The 18,378-nt window shown below is 42.5% G+C and overlaps 1 protein-coding gene across 10 annotated transcripts in view; it reads right to left on the bottom strand.

Moving 5' to 3' along the window:
- The window catches only part of LOC137371521 (dedicator of cytokinesis protein 9-like), a 291,071-nt gene that overhangs the window by 126,628 nt on the left and 146,065 nt on the right, over window positions 1-18,378 (bottom strand). For all 10 annotated transcript variants that reach the window (XR_010975239.1, XR_010975240.1, XR_010975241.1 and 7 more), the window contains exons 8-16: window positions 18,178-18,352; window positions 13,272-13,351; window positions 9,882-9,953; window positions 7,065-7,205; window positions 6,293-6,499; window positions 5,433-5,555; window positions 3,679-3,761; window positions 671-793; window positions 10-89 (exon numbers count right to left, since the gene is read on the bottom strand). Coding sequence is in view for 7 of the 10 variants with exons in the window: in XM_068034244.1 (XP_067890345.1) it covers window positions 10-89; window positions 671-793; window positions 3,679-3,761; window positions 5,433-5,555; window positions 6,293-6,499; window positions 7,065-7,205; window positions 9,882-9,953; window positions 13,272-13,351; window positions 18,178-18,352 (1,084 nt within the window). In the remaining 3 variants the exon portion in view is untranslated. The remainder of the gene's footprint in view (window positions 1-9; window positions 90-670; window positions 794-3,678; window positions 3,762-5,432; window positions 5,556-6,292; window positions 6,500-7,064; window positions 7,206-9,881; window positions 9,954-13,271; window positions 13,352-18,177; window positions 18,353-18,378) is intronic.

Below are 18,378 nucleotides of genomic sequence, written 5' to 3'. Positions count from 1 at the left end.
TAAACTTACTCAGAAAATCTGAAGCCACGTTGTCGATGTTGATATCCAAGTTCCCCGAAATAACCGGAAGTTTAGACATCTTTTCTGGTCTAATTAAACATAAAACAAGAATGAAATGCAAGGTTAATGCCGTTTTCGACGTACAATACAAGAAGGCAAATGAGAAACCCAAGTCGTAATTACTTCAATTTATACTACTGGATAGTGTAAAACTATGTAGCAACAGTAAAACAGTGGGCCTTAGTTTTTAGAGATACAGCACTGAAACAGGCCCTTCGGCCCACCGGGTCTGTGCCGACCATCAACCACCCATTTATACTAATCCGACACTAATCCCATATTCCTACCACATCCCCACCTGTCCCTATATTTCCCTACCACCTACCTATACTAGGGGCAATTTATAATGGCCAATTTACCTACCAACCTGCAAGTCTTTTGGGAGGAAACCGGAGCACCCGGAGAAAACCCACGCAGACACAGGGAGAACTTGCAAACTCCACACAGGCAGTACCCGGAATTGAACCCGGGTCGCTGTGAGGCTGCGGTGCTAACCACTGCGCCACTGTGCCGCCCTATACCCAAACGGATTTCAGAAACTCTTGACCTTTTCCCGCAGCATTTACCATTATAGCCGTAAGAAATGTACCATAAAGAAAAGCACACTCACTTCCTAAAGTCCAACAACAATTTTAACAAGTCTTCATCGGAGAGCTTATTGCTATCTTGTCTGTAAAGTGCTGAGAATCGAGCACTTTTGTCAAGAGTTCCTTGACTATCTCTGAAGACGGGTCTAATGAATGGAAAGTAGAAATTTAGGTTGTGAATAACAGAGCAACTTGGGGAAAAAAATTTGTTAATTAAAAAAAAGTTAACAACTCAAAACCATTAAAAGGGTATGGCTAAATAAACATCAAGAAATAGAGAAAACACTTCCTTTTGAATCAAGCAGTACTTTCATAGTAAATCTCTACTTTGCATATTATTTACACCACCTCCAGGCGCTTATCCATTGTCTCTTGAGATAAGGAGGCCAAAGAAGAAGATGATCTTATATTGATAAGGAACATTAGCTGAAAACGAATTCCAAAATGTTCAGCATAAGTTATTGCAACAATAAGTTATTACAACTTCAGGCAATTCGATTCACTCCGCGTGATATCAAGATATGACTGAAGGCACTGGATACTGCAAAGGCTATGGGTGCTGACAATATTCCGGCAATAGTACAGAAGACCTGTGCTCCAGAACTTGCCGCGCCCCTAGCCAAGCTGTTCCAGTACAACTACAACGCTGGCATCTATGTGGAAAATTGCCCAGGGATGTCCTGTACACAAAAAGCAGGACAAATCCAACCCGGCCAATTACCGCCCCATCAGCCTACTCTCAATCATCAGTAAAGTGATGTAAGGTGTCATCAACAGTGCTATCAAGTGGCACTTGCTTAGCAATAACCTGCTCAGTTTGGGTTCCGCCAGGGCCACTCAGCTCCTGACCTCATTACAGCCTTGGTTCAAACATGGACAAAAGAGCTGAACTCCAGAGGTGAGGTGAGAGTGACTGCCCTTGGCATCAAGGCAGCATTTGACCAAGTATGGCATCAGGGAGCCCTAGCAAAACTAAAGTTAATGGGAATCGGGGGAAAACTGTCCGCTGGTTGGAGTCATACCTAGCGCAAAGGAAGATGGTTGTGGTTGTTGGAGGTCAATCATCTCAGTCAATCATATCATTGCAGGAGTTCCTCAGGGTAGTGTCCTAGGCTCAACCATCTTCAGTTGTTTCATCAATGACCTTCCTTCAATCAGAAGGTCAGAAGTGGGGATGTTCGTTGATGATTGCACAATGTTCAGCACTATTCGCAACTGAAGCAGTCCATGTAAAAATGCAGCAAGACCTGGACAATATCCAGGCTTGGGTTGATGAGTGACAAGTAACATTCACGCCACACAAGTGCCAGGCAATGACCATCTCCAAAAGAGCGAATCTAACCATCTCCCCTTGACATTCAACAGCATTACCATCGCTGAAACCCCCACTATCAACATCCTAGGGGCTTCCATTGACCAGAAACAGAACTGGAGTAGCTATATAAATACAGTGGCTACAAGAGCAAGTCAGAGGCTAGGAACCATGTGGCTCAGTTTCTGACTCCCCAAAGCCTGTCCACCATCTATAAGGCACAAGTCAGGAGTGTGATGGAATACTCTCCACTTGCCTGGATGGGTGCAGCTCCAACAACACTCAAGAAGCTCGACACCATCCAGGACAAAGCAGCCCGCTTGATTGACACCCGATCCACAAACATTCACTCCCTCCACCATCGATGCTCAGTGGCAGCAGTGTGTACCATCTACAAGATGCACTGCAGCAACTCGAGACTCCTTCGACAGCACCTTCCAAACCCGTGACCTCTACCAACTAGAAGGACAAGGGCAGCAAATGCACAGGAATACCACTACCTGCAGGTTCACCTCCAACTCACACACCATCCTGACTTGGAGCTATATCGCCGTTCCTTCACTGTCATGGGTCAAAATCCTGGAACTCCCTTCCTAACAGCACTGTGGGTGTACCTACCTCACATGGACTGCAGCTGTTCAAGAAGGCAGCTCACCACCACCTTCTCAAGGGCAATTAGGGATGGGCAATAAATGCTGGCATAGCCAGTGATGCCCACATCACATAAATGAATAAAAAAAAGTGATTTGAAGTTTAAGTAATATAATTCTTGAGAGACAGAGATACAGCACTGAAACAGGCCCTTCGGCCCACCGAGTCTGTGCCGACCAACAACCACCCATTTATACTAATCCTACATTAATCCCATATTCCCTACCACATCCCCACTATTCTCCTACCACCTACCTACACTTGGGGCAATTTACAATGGCCAATTTACCCATCATCCTGCAAGTCTTTGACTGTGGGAGGAAACCGGAGCACCCGGAGGAAACCCACGCGGTCACAGGAAGAACTTGCAAACTCCACACAGGCAGCACCCAGAACCGAACCCGGGTCACTGGAGCTGTGAGGCTGCGGTGCTAACCACTGCGCCACTGTGCCGCCCACAAAGCTTCAGATGTTGTTCAAAATGTCAGCCTAATGATGTAGAACTCAAGATCTTTCTAGGTTACAGAGTTGCAGTTTACTTTCAAGATATTAAGGGCTAGATTGGGGGAAACTATTTCCGCTAGTCAGGGAGTCTAGCACTAGGGGGCACAGTCTAAAAATTAGAGCCAGATCTTTCAGGAGTGAAATTAGGAAACACGTCTACACACAAAGGAGGGGTAGAAGTTTGGAACTCTCTTCCACAAACAATAATTGATGCTACATCAATTATTAATTTTAAAACTAAGACTGATAGATTTTTGTTAACCGAGGCTTGACGGGATATGGGGCAACGTCAGGTTAGGTCGCAGTTCAGCCATGATCTCACTGAATGATGGAACAGGCTCGAAGGGCTGAATGGCCTCCTCCTGTCCCTATGCTCCTCCATATCCAATATTTCCAAAATCTGCATTGTTTACATAGAATATACAGCACAGAAACAGGTCGTTTGGCCTCACCAGTGTATGCCAGTGTTTCGGCCGGACTTCAGCCATTGAGCCAGTTATAATGCTAGGGTCTATATTAGCTTTTTAAAAAATATTTCAGACCAATAATTTTATTCCCTCTTACCTTGCAGCCCAGGCAAAAGGCATCCTGTACTGTCCAAGTCTTGCACAGGCCTGCTTGGCATTTTTCAAAACTTTCAGCGCAACCTGCAATTGTTAGTGATTGATCAGCTCACCAAGTAAGACTCTTTGTAAGGCAAGATACTTGCAGAATACAGTCCATTCAATATCATGACGCACTACAGTGGCAAAAGTCAAGTTGCACTGGAAATAATATAGCCTCCAATCTTGCTGGCAGCAGAGCTGTTTGCAGTTAGCAGGTCAATACATTCACAAATTGTATTTATATAGTGCCTTTAATGTAGCAGAAGGAACGATACCAAACAAATTTTAACATCGAGCTACATAAACAGGTATTAGGACAGGTTACCGAAAGCTTGGTTAAAGAGGTAGGTTTTAAGGAGCAACTTGGAAGAACAGAGAGAGATAGAGAGGTTTATGGAGGGAATTCCAGAGCACAGGGCTAAGGAAAGCGAAGGAAATTGGAGATGGTGCAAGAAGCCAGGACTGAAGGAGTGCAGAGATCTCGGGGGCCTATGGTGCTGGAGGAGACTACAGAGATAGGGAGAGGTGAGACCATGGAGGGATTTGAACACAAGAATGATTTTTAAATTTCAGAGCTCCTCCAATGGTATGATGGATATATCCGTGCTCTGGTTTTGATACTAAGCCACGTGGCTCGAAAATAATTCATTTTTTGGCTGCGTTGAGTAGCTGATTGTTGAGGTGCACGATAGCTGATCTAATTATCATTTGTGGTGTGGGATTGGGAAGAGTGGAGAGTGTTAATTGAACATTAATTGTGTTTAATTGTCTGCAGGTGGTGGATACTAACTGGGGATTCATTTGCACCTCTATAAATAGACACAGATTGAACTATGACTATTGGGTTAGGAGGTGTATACTTGTAATTTGTAACTCTGTAAATAAATATCAAAGTGTATAAACACTGGCTTCAGGTCAATCCTTCACCAACAGGCTTTCTGGATTAGAACATGGAGAACCTCTCAACATCCCCAGATACTCATTGTGTATATTTGAGGTGATAAAGAATTGGCTGATGTCCCATTTGGGTATGCATTTGCAGGGTGGTTATCTAGATGAGGTACCAGATGACTGTTGGAAGTGCAAACTACTGCCTTCAGGAAAAGAGAGGCAATGGTTATAAAAAAACATGTTGGCAGGGGGTCGGAAGGGTAAGGACGCAATTGGCAATTATTTTAAGGCAGTCAGAGAGTCAGTGGCGGCACAAATCTTCACACCCACCCCTGCTGATGCGATTAGCCTCATCTCAGTGGGTAGCCTCAGCAGGTTATGGGTTCAAGTCCCACTCCAGGACATCAGCACAAAAATAAAATCAAGGCTGACACTCCCAATGCAGTACAGAGGGAGTGCTGCACTGTCAGAAGTGCCGTTTTTTGGATGAGACGTTAAAAAGTCCGACAGCACTATTTCAAAGGGCAGGGGAGTTCGCCCCCGTGTCCTGGCCAATATTTATCCCTCAATCAACATCACAAAAACAGATTATCTGGATCATTATGTTTTTGTGGGAGCTTGCTGTGCGCAAATTGGCTGCTGCGTTTCCTACATTACAACAGTCACCACACTGGCTGGAAAGTGCTTCAAGATGTCCGGAGGTCATAAAAGGCGCTATATAAATGCAAGTCTTTCTTTCTCCACTGACACATTGCTTCATGACCAATCTTGCAAAGCAAGAAAGTGGAGAGAAAGCAGTCAATCATTTTCTGACCCCCATACCTTGACTAAATCGGAGCTTTTCATGTAAGATTCAGCACACTGAGTGATGCCTCCTTGCAGAACCTTCTCCACACGAGCTACGAGAAATATATCTTGATGAGGGCATGTGACAGAGAAAATCCCCTACACAAACAAAATTCAAAAAGGTCAACAATCCTTAAAATACCTTTTGATTTTAAATTTGTCACTAATTCACATCTTTTCACAGGCTAATAATGACATCAAGCCAAAATAGCAATTTTGGCTTGGACTAGTATTTTTTAAAGACAGCTTAAATAAACAATTTATAGACAAATTTAATATATTCCTGTGCCTCCAATTTGTTGATTGATGTTTTATAGAGTCAACCAAAAATTATAGAATTAACACAGTAACAGACCATTCAGCCCAGTTGGTTTATGCATTAAAGTGACAGTAAGACATAAGCATCTAATTGGAACAGGAGAAGGTAATTCAGCCTGTTCCACTATTCAATTAGATAATGCTTGATCTGTATCTTAACTCCAGCTACCCCAGTTTGATTCTGTACCAATAATACTCCTGCTACTAATAAAAATCTAACACTCAAGTTTTATAAGCTGCATCAGTTCGAAACCTTGCAACCCACTGAAAGTTATCACTTCATCCAAAAGATTCCAGAGGGTTAGCAAGCTCAGCATATGTGGGAGCAATATTTTCAATATTTTTGCAGTGTCCCTTCAACTTCCAAAAAAAAATGCTCCACATATTTCTAAACAAACTCAATCACAGTACGTATATTAAATAGCTTTTCTTTAAAGGAAACAGCTGAGTAAGCATTGAGAAGACATCGTTTCAGCCCAGAGGTGGAATACATGGTCAGAATGAGTATTTGTCCCCACCTGTTTGGGATACTGCAACATGCTCTCGGGAATGCCATTGATGTATTTCTGGGAAATGGTTAAACTATCACTGCCATTCATGATGGATGTCGAGTTTGAAAACATGTGTCGAACTGTCGGGTGATTTAGATCAACGTGGAAGTCAGCTGAGATCTTTCGACTATTTTTGATATCGAATAGCGCCAGAGTGACAAAGAAAGGTTCCACCTATGAAGAAAAATCTAATATTACAACATTACACAGAATGTCCAGCAAAGAAACAAGCCTTTCGGCCCAACTGGTCTATGCCAGTGTTTCTGCTCCATGCGAGTGTCCTCTCACCCCTTTTCATCTCACACTATCATTCTAGTCCTTTCTCCATCATCATGTGTTTATCCAGCTTCCCCTTAAATGCCCCTATACTATTCCCCTCAACCACTCCCTGTGGTAGTGAGTTCCACATTCTCACCACTCCCTGGCTAAAGAGGTTTCTCCTGAATTCCTTATTGGATTTATTAGTGACTATCTTATATTTATGGCCCCTTGTTTTGGACTCCCCCACAAGCAGAAACATTTTCTCTATGTCTATCCCATCGAACCCCTCCATAATCTTCAAGACCTCTATCAGGTTATCCCTCAATTTTCTGTTCTCTAGAAAAAAACTCTCAATCTGTTCATTATTTACGGATGCTTAGACTCTCTCAGTTCTGCTATCCATTCTTGTGCATCTTTTTTTCGCACCCTCTCCAGTGGCTCCATACCCATTTTAGAATACGGAGACCATTGAACTTACATTAGTCGTGGGCCCCTCTTCATTTTCAGCCACACAGCATTGCAGATTGAAGGACAAATCGTTACATTTCACCAGAAACCGTTTTCCAAATTTCTCTTCAAATGGCTTCACATCTGGTTCAACACTAGAGAAGTCAAGTTTCTTAAATTGAGGGAAAAAAATGAAATTATTCAAACAACTGTTCTGGTCTGGAATTTATTGCTTGAAAGGGCGGTGGAAGTCGATTCAGTCATAACTTTCAAAAGGGGAATTGGATAAATACCTGAAAAGGAAAGATTTGCAGGGCTCCGGGAACGAGCAGGGGAGTGGAACTAATTGGATACCCTTTCAAAGATCCAGCAGAGGCTGATGGGCCAAATGGCCTCCTCCCGTGCTGTAGGATTCTATGAACCACATTACTTTTCAGTTTCAATCAATTTTACTGTAGCTTTGTGTTCTCACATAATCTATATGCAGACATATTCATGCATTATAGACCAGTAAAACACCACAAGCCCAAAATTACAATAGTTTCACTATGGCACTGGAAGTAACACTAGGCAGGACCTCTGTTAGATCCCCGATGATGTGGAAGTGGGGGGCACTCTGTCCACGGCAACAGCGTCCGGCGCCACCGCGCAGGCACCATTTCTAAAGGGCTTCAAGTCCTTACAAGACATTTACATTTTTAGAGAGAAATGCAAGTGTGTTTCAAGCTTTCACATTCAATAAAAGAACGAAGCCCCTCATCCACCCGCACCCCCCCCCCCCAATGACCTAGCAAGTTTTTTTTATTTCCCTCTCCCCCTACCCCCTGAAAAATCTGTTTTGCCGGTCCCGACCTTTCACCCCCAAACGTAGATATTTTAGCCCTTCAACCACTTCCCACCACCTCTTCAGCCAATCGTAACAGTTTTCCCTGCTTTCCACCCGCCACCGCCCCCCCCCACCCCACCCCCACCAGTGTTCAGCCTCAGATCTCCAATCCGAAGGCGCGGGATTTTTGACCACCGGCCAGAATATCGGCATGGGATGGCCATCGTAGAAAGGTAGGTAATTATTCCTTTATCATGTATTTAAATATGGTAATTAATTTCTTTTCGCCGAGTGGCGGGAGGGCCTCCCCAAGGCCTCGCCATTGCCGGTAAAATGGGGCGGGGCCTTCCCGGCGTCGAGACCCGTGGCTGTATTTTCCAAGCTCCCCCGCCATGAACCCGGTGTCGAGGCTGGTAAAATTCAGCCCATTGTCATGCTGGCCCAGTTATATTAATATTATTTAATTACTGAGAGAATCTTTTTTAATTCATTCATTTTCTAGACTAGTTCCTGGGATGAAGGGATTGTCCTATTTAGTAGATGAGGCCTATATTGCCTAGAGTTTAGAAGAATGAGAGGTGATCTCATTGGAACATATAAAATTCTTAAGGAGCTTGACAGGGGAGATGCTGAGAAAATGTTTCCCCCAGGCTGGAGAGTCTAGAACTAAGGGTCACAGTCTCAGAATAAAGAGTCGGCCATTTAGGACGGAGATAAAGAGAAATATTTTCACTCAGAGGGTTGTGAATCTTTGAAATTCTCCAACCCAGAGAGATGTGGACGCTCAGTCATTGAGTATATTCAAGGCAGAGGTCAACAGATCTTTGGGTACTGAGGGAATTACAAGATATGGTGATAGTGCAGGAATGTGTAGTTGAGGTAAAAAATTAGCCATGATCTCATTGAATGTTGCAGCAGGCTCCAAGGACTAAATGGCTGACTCCTGCTCCTATTTCTTACGTTTTTATGTTCTTGGGATGTGGGCGTCATTGGTCAGGCTGTCATTTACTGTCCATCCCTAGTTGCCCTGAGAAGGTGGTAGTGAACTGCCTTCTTGAACCACTCCAGTGGATAGCTAGGAGTCAACAAGCTTAGTGTTGGACTGGAGTCACATACAGGCCCAGAGTGGGTAAGGCTGGCAGATTTTCTTCTCCAAAAGACAGCAGTGAACTGGTTGGGATTTACACAACAGTCTGACAGCTTCATGATCACTTCCACTGACACCAGCTATTTACTTCCAGATTTTTATTGTAAAATCTTGACTCAAGTTCTTTGAGAGCCATGGCGGGATTTGAACACACATTCCCTGGATTATTGGCCTATGATTCTGGAATACTCATCCAGTTACATCACTGGTGCATCACCATACCCGTCCAATAGGCTGTGTAAATCCTGCCTGCAAAACCTCAGGTGATATACTGATGAAGTAGGGGGTGGGGGTTAGGGGAAGGGGGCTTGACCACGACAAAATGCCACGAGGTGAAGTCTTACACCCCCCAGTGCATCCTGATTTGGGATGGGGGTGGGAATAATTGGAGGAGAGTGACTGCAGCAGTGGGATGTGAAGACCAAGTTCCACCCAAATTTAGCACATTGGTGGATGAATCGAGAACCAGAGAACACCAGTGTAAGATGACTGGCAAAAGAACCAAAGGCGACATGAGTGGTTAGGATCTGGAATGCACTGTCTGAGAGTGTGGTGGAGGCAGATTGAATCGAGGCTTTCAAGAAGGAACTGAATAAACACCTGAAGAGAAAAAATTTGCAGGGTTACAGAGAAAAGGAAAGGGAATGGGACTAGCTGAGTTACTCTCGCAAAGAGCCAGCACAGACACAACAGGCCGAATGGCCTCCTTCTGTGCTGTAACCGTTCTATGATTCTACGGTATATCTGCCTTAAGCACCAAATTCCTTTCTCCTCAAAACCTCACCGCTTTAGTTCCAAAACGATGGTGCAATATCAGGTCCAGGTTATTTCAAACCTCATTTTTGAATAAACAACCAAATAAAATCGAAGCTCACCTGCGTATCTGCGTCCAAAACAAAAAGCTTTAACCTCCCTTCGTTCTTTTTAGTCTCTATTTCTCTTGTGCTCTGTAAAGGAAACAAACTGTCACTATTTCATCCTTGCGGTACGAGGGAGAGAGAAACTGAATATAATAAATCTAAAATAAAAGCAGAAATTGCCAGAAATGTGCAGGGTCGGTCATACAGTAATGTTGTGCAGCGCTTGTCGTTAATCTTTGTTTTCAAATCCCTCCTTGGCCTTGCCCCTTTCTATCTGTGCAATCTCCTCCAACCCTCCAAGATATCTCCATTCATCCAATTCTGGCCTCTTGAGTGTCCCCTAATTTTAATTGCTCCACCATTGGGAGCCGTGCCTTCAGCACTAAACTCGGGAATTCCCTCTCTAAAACACTCTCTCCTCCTCTAAGGTGCTCCTTAAACCCAAAACTTGGCAGAGAGAGGAAAGTGTGAGGTCATGCACTTTGGTAGGAAGAATCAAAAGGCAGACTATAATTTAAATGGAGAGAGACTTCAAAAAAGTGCAGCACATCTGGGTGTTTTTGTGCGTGAAACACAAACGTTAGCATGCAGCTGCAGCAAGTAATTAAGAAGGCAAATGGAATTTTGGCCTTTATTGCTAAGGAATTGGAGTTTAAAAATAGGGAAGTCTTGTTACAACTGTACAGGGTGTTGGTGAGGCCGCACCTGGAGTACTATGTACAGTTTTGGCCTCCATATCTAAGAAAGGATATACTGGCATTGGAGGCAGTTCAAAAGAGATTCACTAGGCTGATTCCTGGGATAAAGGAGTTGACTTATCAAGAACGGCTAAACAGGTTAGGCCTTTATTCATTATAGTTTCGAAGAATGAGGGGTGATCTTATTGAAACGTACAAGATTCTGAGGGAGTTTGACAAGGTAGATGTTGAGAAGATGTTTCCACTAGTGGGGGAATCTCAAACTAGGAGACCTAGTTACAAAATAAGGGGGCACACATTTAAAACTGAGATACAAAGGAATTTCTTCTCTCAGAGGGTAATGAATGTCTGGAATTCTCTACCCCAGAGAGTTGTGGAGGCTAGATCACAGAAAGTATTTAAAGAGGAGGTAGACAGATTTTTGAAATATCGGGGAGTTGAGGGCTATGAGAAGCTGGCATGAAAGAAGAGTTGAGGTCTGGAGCAGATCAGCCATGATCTTATTGAACAGTGGGGCAGGCTTGAGGGGCTGAATGGCCTTCTCCTGCTCCTATTTCCTATGTTCTTATGTACCTCTTCAAGTAAGCTTTTGGTCTCCTGTCCTAATATCTCCTTATGTGGCTTGGTGTCAAATTTAGTTTGATGACTCTCCTGTTATGCACCTTGAGACATTTTAATACATTAAAGATGCTATGTAAATACAAGTTGTTGTTGACGTGCAGGACGGACATGCTTTGTAATTCCAGCATTTTCTATTTCTAATTTCATGCCCTTTTAGGCAAGATTTAATATTTCTGTCAAGTGACTGGAATAACCAATTAGAATAATTTATTACAACAGTCCTACAGCTCCTTTCAGAATGGGAACTGTACACAGATCCTTTGCTGAATAATTAATCCGGAGGTATATGTATATCTTTAATAGAGGCTGGTCTCCCACATTCAACTCTCTGGAAATCTGAGGTCATCCAAACCTCTGCTGCCCATGTCTTAACTCTCATCAAGTCCCGTTCCCCTATCACCCGTGTTCTCGCTAACCAGCACTGGCAACATCATGATGTTAAAATTCTCATCCTTGTTTTCAAATCCCTCCATGGCCTCACCCCTCCCTATCTCTGTAATCCCCTCCAGCCACACAACCCTCTGAGATATCTGTGCTCCTCCAATTCTGGGCTCTTGTGCATCCCAGATTTTAATTGCTCCACCATTGGTGGCTGTGCCTTCAATTGCCTCAGTCCCAAGCTCTGGAATCCCCTGGTTAAACCTCTCCACCTCGCTTTCCTCCTTAAAGACACTACTTAAAACCTAACTCTTTCACCAAGCTTTTGGTCATCTGACCGAATATCTCCTTGTGTGGCTCAGTGTCATATTTTGTTTTATAATGCTCCTATAAAGCACCTTTTAATGTTTTATGGCATTCAACGCGCTATATAAATAGAAGTTGTTTTCGGATCAACATTAGATGTTGTAGCAAAGATAATGTGGGTTCTCCAATCTCCTTAAGTGTTACAAAAGTACACCATTTTCATAACAATTGATGTTAAGTTTTATAACAAAATGTTCTACAAATATTTAGCATTTCTAGTATCATCGTCTACGTATCACAACCTTATTAAAACAATATACATTTATTATGAGTTTTCCACATTTGCAATGAGAAGGGAGTTTTCTGGCTAATTTTTCCACTACTGCAATTAACTGTAGCATTAGCTCCAATGTGTCAATATCCATTGAAGATCGACAAGGTACATTAAAAGCACTGGATGAGGTAGAACTGAGGGACAGCCCATTAAAATGTTAGCAAATATTCAATGGTAATACTTGAATATGACATCAAAAAAAAATCCTGCTTTCACAAGGCGCAGTCGCGATGGTTTAAGTATACTTACCGTTTTGGAATTCCCATTGCACAATATCATGCTGAACCTTATTTTGTCAGTTGTGCAACAGAAGTTCAGAACTGGATTATAAACAAGTGCAGTGGAAGGCACACCTCTTTATCCTTTAAGAGCTGTTGGATAGGCTGGATTGCGAGCAGGAGTAAGTGTAAATTCCTTCACGCCACATGAAGTTTTAAGATCCGATTGGTCATTTAGTTGATCAAGGACTTGGAATCAGAACTCTAGCCGTTATTTAGAAGGAACAGTATATAACTGAAATGTTAATGAAAGCTTCAGCTGGACCCAGTCAACCAACATTTACCATGCAAGACTGGTGCAGTATTCAATGTACTGTGTATTGTTTAAAGTGGTTTCTCAAGCTCCCTTCGGTAAGAAAACATACAAAAAATGTTTGATATTTGGTTCAGTTCTATTACTTCAGGAGACAACTACCCTGTATAAACTCACATCTTGAATCTGAATCCATAAATAAGTGAGGCAATATAGAAAATTTAAACAGATTAACCGTTAACTAGACAAAGTAAGTCACAGGAACCATCTCTCTTAGCAATGCCTTATGGAAAATAAACCTTTGTGACATACCACAGATTACGTACTCCACTTTCATTTTGCAGTACATTTTTTTTTGTAAGTAAACTACTATTCTCCATCTACTTTCTATAAAAAGGTACCTGATACAAATGAGACACAAGGACATCTGTTCAATGGCAAAATAGGTGCATTTTGATGCTTAAAATGAACCACTTACAGAACATTTCCACATTTATACTTGCTAAAGAATCAGGGGTTAAAAAAAAGCAACACCACCTTTGCAAGTTCACAATGGAGACTTTCCCAGCTGGTTACATGTTCTGACCTCCCTTGACCACATAATTCATCATCTGAAACTAAATGTAAGAAACAATTATTAGTGCAGCTTTAAGTAACAAGACTAAATATTTTCCTGCTTCCTGTTCGTTAACCTAAGCCAGATCCAAACCAGATATAATCCATTCAAGTTTTTAAATAATCACAGGATTTGTTTAAAACTGAGCCAAAGAAACAACACTGATTTTAACTACATTATAATGTCTGCTTTGTCCAGTAAACAATTAGTTTTTTTTTTAAATGGCGCCCAGTGCAATATAAGAAAAAAACATTTTAGTCGTACGTCTTTGGGTTGGAATTGCAGGTTTGTGAAGTCAGTTCTATTGAATTTCGCTCATAAGACTGCAGCCAGGAAACAGGAAGCAAAGCAGACCAAATAATCTTCAAGCTCTACCCAAAGTTCACCATTATTATATTTCCCGATAATTCAACTACATTTTTTATTTTAAAAAATTCTATGCCTCCTACTGCAATCTATATTCAAATCAATAATTTTCTTAAACAACAACTTGCATTTATAAAGCACCTTTAACGTTATAAAATGCTTCATTGCAGCATTTTAAAGCAAAATTGGACAAAAGGAGATACTAAGGCAGATGGCCCAAGCTTGGTCAAAGAGGTAGATTTAAAGGAGCATCTTAAAGGAGGAGAGAGGGGTAGAGAGGCGGAGAGGTTTAGGGAGGGAAATTCCAGAGCTTGGGGCCCAGGCAACTGAAGGCACGTACCAATGATGGAGTGATGAAAATCAGGATGCTCAAGAGGCCAGAATTAGATGAGTGCAGGGATCTTAGAGGTTTGTGGGGCTGCAGGAGGTTACAGAGATAGGGAGGGGAGAGGCTCTAGAGAATGAGATGTTCAAAATCGATGCATCGCTTGACTGGGAGCCAATGTAGGTCAGCGAGCACAGGACGTGATGGGTGAATGGGACTCGGTGTGAATAAGATATAAGTTTTGGATGGACTCAAGTTTACGGAGGGTAGAATGTGGGAGGCCAGGCAGGAGTGTGTTGGAATAGTCAAGTCCAGAGGTAATAAAAGCATGGATGAGGGTTTCAGCAGCAGATGAGTTAAGGCAGGGGGGGAGTCAGTATTAAAACAGTATTCTGTTTTAAAAAGTGTTGAGACTCCAGAACAGATAAATTTTATGATTTAGAAGCAACTCTCAAAATGTACCTCACCACTTTATGTCAAAATTTGTGATTTTAAAATGGAAGAAGACATTTATAACTGAACACACATGGCTGTGCTGAGCAGCGGCTGATATAATATTTATTAAGGTAAACATTTCAAACACAGAACTGCTTCCAGTTTGTGGCGAGGGCGGGAAGCTGGACTCCCAGAAAAGGGAGTTTATGAATCATTGACAAGTTAAGAATCGAGTGCACTGAACTGATTTAACAATGCTGTGACTTATATCCAGTTTGCACAGAACCAGCATTCAACAAGTGCTACAGGTGGTAAAACATCTGCTTATGTTTCATTTATTAATACACAATGGTGCAGGAAGTAAGTTTTGTAAGTAACAGCCTTTGAGTGAGAATCTGGTGCAATACGTACATATTTATCAGCAGAGCCAGGAAGGAATTATTCTTTGTCATTCTGTAAACTTTTGACTGGTTCCCAGAGTTTTGATGTTCCACATAACCTCACATACACAGAATCATTCGGCACTAAAGGAGGCCATTGGAAAGAGCTATCCAATTAGTCCCACTCTCCTGCTCTTTGCCTGTAGATTTTCTCCCCTTCAAATAGTTATAGAATCATAGAAAGTTTACAGCACAGAAAGAGGCCACTTAGCCTATCATGTCTGCGCCAAAAGGCAAAGATGGCACCTTCAACAGTGCAGCACTCGCTCAGTACTGCACTGAAGTTTCAGCCTGAATTATATACTCAAATCCCTAGAGCAGGACTTGACCCCACAACCTTCTGACTCAGAAGCAAGAGTGCTACCCTCTGAGCCACGACTGACACCTATCCAATTCCTTTCTGAAAGTTACTCTTGAATCTGCTTCCACCGCCCTTTCAGGCACCACATTCCAAATCACAACAACTTACTGTGTAAAAAAACAACTCCCCTCATCTCCTCCTCTCATTCTTTTACCAATTACCTTAAATCTGTGTCCTCTGGTTACCGACCCTCCTGCCACTGGAAACAGTTTCTCTTTATTTACTCTACCAAAACCCCTCATGATTTTGAACACCTCTATTAAATGTCCCTTTGCTGTTTGTGGTATATATTAATGATGTGGACTTAAATGTGGGAGGCATGATTGGGAAATTTGCTGATGATATAAAAACTGGTCGTGTAGTTGAGAGTGCAGAGGACAGCCATAGACTCCAGAATGATAGCAATGGTTTTCAATGGCGGAAAAGTGTCATATGGAATTCAATCTGGAGAAGTGTGAGGTAATGCATTTGGGAAGGGCAAATAAAGCGAGAGAATACACAATAAACGGAAGGATATTGAGAGGGGTAGAAGAAGTGAGAGACCTTGGAGTGCGTGTCCACAGGTCCCTGCAGGTGGCAGGACGGGTAGATAAAGTGGTAAAGAAGGCATATGGAATGCTTTCCTTTAACTGGCCGAGGTACAGAAATCAAAAGCAGGGATGTAATGCTGGAACTGTATAAAACACTGGTTCGGCCACAGTTGGAATATTGCGTATAGTTCAGGGCACCACATTACAGGAAGAACTTAATTGCTCTGGAAAGAGTGCAGAGATTTACAAGAATGTTGCCAGGGCTTGAAAGTTGCAGCTACGAGGAAAGATTGTTTAGGCTAGGGTTGTTTTCCTTAGAACAGAGGAGGCTGAGGGGTGACTTAATTGAGGTGTACAAAATTATGAAGGGCCTAGATGGAGTAGATAGGAAAGATCTGTTTCCCCTAGTGGAGAGGTCAATTACCAGGGGGCACAGATTTAAGGTGATTGGTAGAAGGATTAGAGGGGACATGAAGAAAAACTTTTTCAGAGGATGGTGGGTGTCTGGAATTCACTGCCAGTGATGTTAGTGGAGGCAAAAACCCTCAATTCTTTTAAAAGGTACCTGGACCTGAAGTGCTGTAACCTGCAAGGCTATGGACCAGGTGCTGGAAGGTGAGATTAGATTGGGCAGCTAGTTTTCGGTCAGCACAGACACGACAGGCTGAATGGCCTCCTTCTGTGCTGTAATTTTTCTATGGTTCTATGACTGAGTTCATTATCACTTGAAAAAAAAATTGCAGCACATACAAGTGCGCTAGATCTTTGTAAATAAAGGCACATTTTATACGCTGTTTCTTATTAAACAACTCAAAGCTTTGAGAAAGAAGGCTCCTGTGCTCCTTCAGATCCTGCAACAGAGGAAAGGCAAGGGGATGGTTCCCGTATTTTTTGAATCTGGTACTCAGGTCTGAAGTTCACATACTTCATTGGCAGGCATTCAGCTGAGATCTTTTGGTGCGATCGAGCCACAAATAATTGAAGTGGATTTAGGGAAACTTCAAGTTACAACAAGACGTCAAATTCAACCAATTGACAGGAAATCTAATTCTTATTTTGGAACGGTAAATGCTGCCACTAATTGAGAACTGAAATGTTTAGTTACAATTACTGCTTTCAGGAAGGTGTAAAGAACATGCATTAAGCTTCATGTAAACATCAAGGGGTAGAGTTTCCGCTTTGGGCACAATTGGGAAATTTGGCCCAAAATCTGCCTGAAATTACCCTTCCAGTTTCCACTAAAATTAATTTGTATGATCACATTCGTAAAATCTTCCACTGACGCAGTACAACTGGCTAGTTTAATAGAAAATAATCATTACTTTCTTTCCATTAGAAAGTGTTCTTGATGTATTTGAGGGTGGTAACCTGGTACAGTTTGATTCATTCAGCTGAAAATGGGTTTACCACTAAAAATAAGCATTTTTAATCAGAATGTCTGGTCTCCCACTTGTGAGTAACTGGATTTAAAATTACTGAGAGTGACTTTAAAAAAAAAAATTATATTGAACCATTTACTAGTTTCATTGGTAGATACTTGTCAGTTTCTTATTCATTTAAATATTTTTGGACATGTAAAAATGGCTAAAACGGCGCCCATGTGCCTAGGAGATTGCACGCAGTTTGAAAAGCCTTCGCAACCCAGTGCAATTGGTAGAATCTCGCAAAGTTGACTTGAGGGGGCGTGGCCAGTTTTGGGCTAAGTGAATCTTGAACCCAGTGTAAAAGATCACAGAAAATCCATCTAATCCATCTAAGTTTAAGATTCCCGATCCTTTGCACTGGTTCGACTGATTCCACCCGGATTGCACTGATAGAACGATAGGGAGAAAAACCGAGACAATCAGTTTCCCCGAGTGATGCTCCCAGCATCCCAGCATTATGGGCGGCACAGTGACGCAGTGGTTAGCACTGCAGCCTCACAGCTCCAGTGACCCGGGTTCAATTCTGGGTACTGCCTGTGTGGAGTTTGCAAGTTCTCCCTGTGTCTGCGTGGGTTTCCTCCGGGTGCTCCGGTTTCCTCCCACAAGCCAAAAGACTTGCAGGTTGATAGGTAAATTGGCCATTATAAATTGCCCCTAGCATAGGTAGGTAGTAGGGAAATATAGGGACAGGTGGGGATGTGGTAGGGATATGGGATTAGTGTAGGATTAGTATAAATGGGTGGTTGATGGTCGGCACAGACTCGGTGGGCCGAAGGGCCTGTTTCAGTGCTGTATCTCTAAACATAAACAAACATAAACATCCGGAGAGCAAAATTTCTCCTGTTTTGCTTCCTTCAACCAAACGCCACATTTGCCACTCAGGGAAATAATGGAACAAACAGAGAGTCAGCCAGGCCTGGTAAAGTAGGACATGATTCAAACTCACTCTCCAGCGACTCCCCATTTCTCTTCTCTTGCATGGCAGCTTCAAATGTACTTTGGAGGATTTTATTAAGGGATCCAATCCACTCTTCCATTTCTTGGTCACTATCAGCTGCCAACAGGTAACTGCTCTTGTCCTGCATCTTGAGTTCAAAGGCAAACCGACGGATTTTGGTATTCTGCAAAATAGAAATCTCACTTGGAG

Source organism: Heterodontus francisci, chromosome 6 (assembly GCF_036365525.1).
Source record: "Heterodontus francisci isolate sHetFra1 chromosome 6, sHetFra1.hap1, whole genome shotgun sequence".
NCBI lineage: Eukaryota > Metazoa > Chordata > Chondrichthyes > Heterodontiformes > Heterodontidae > Heterodontus > Heterodontus francisci.
The sequence above is the reverse complement of the archived record's forward strand: the minus strand, read 5'-3'. Positions and strand labels throughout refer to the sequence as shown.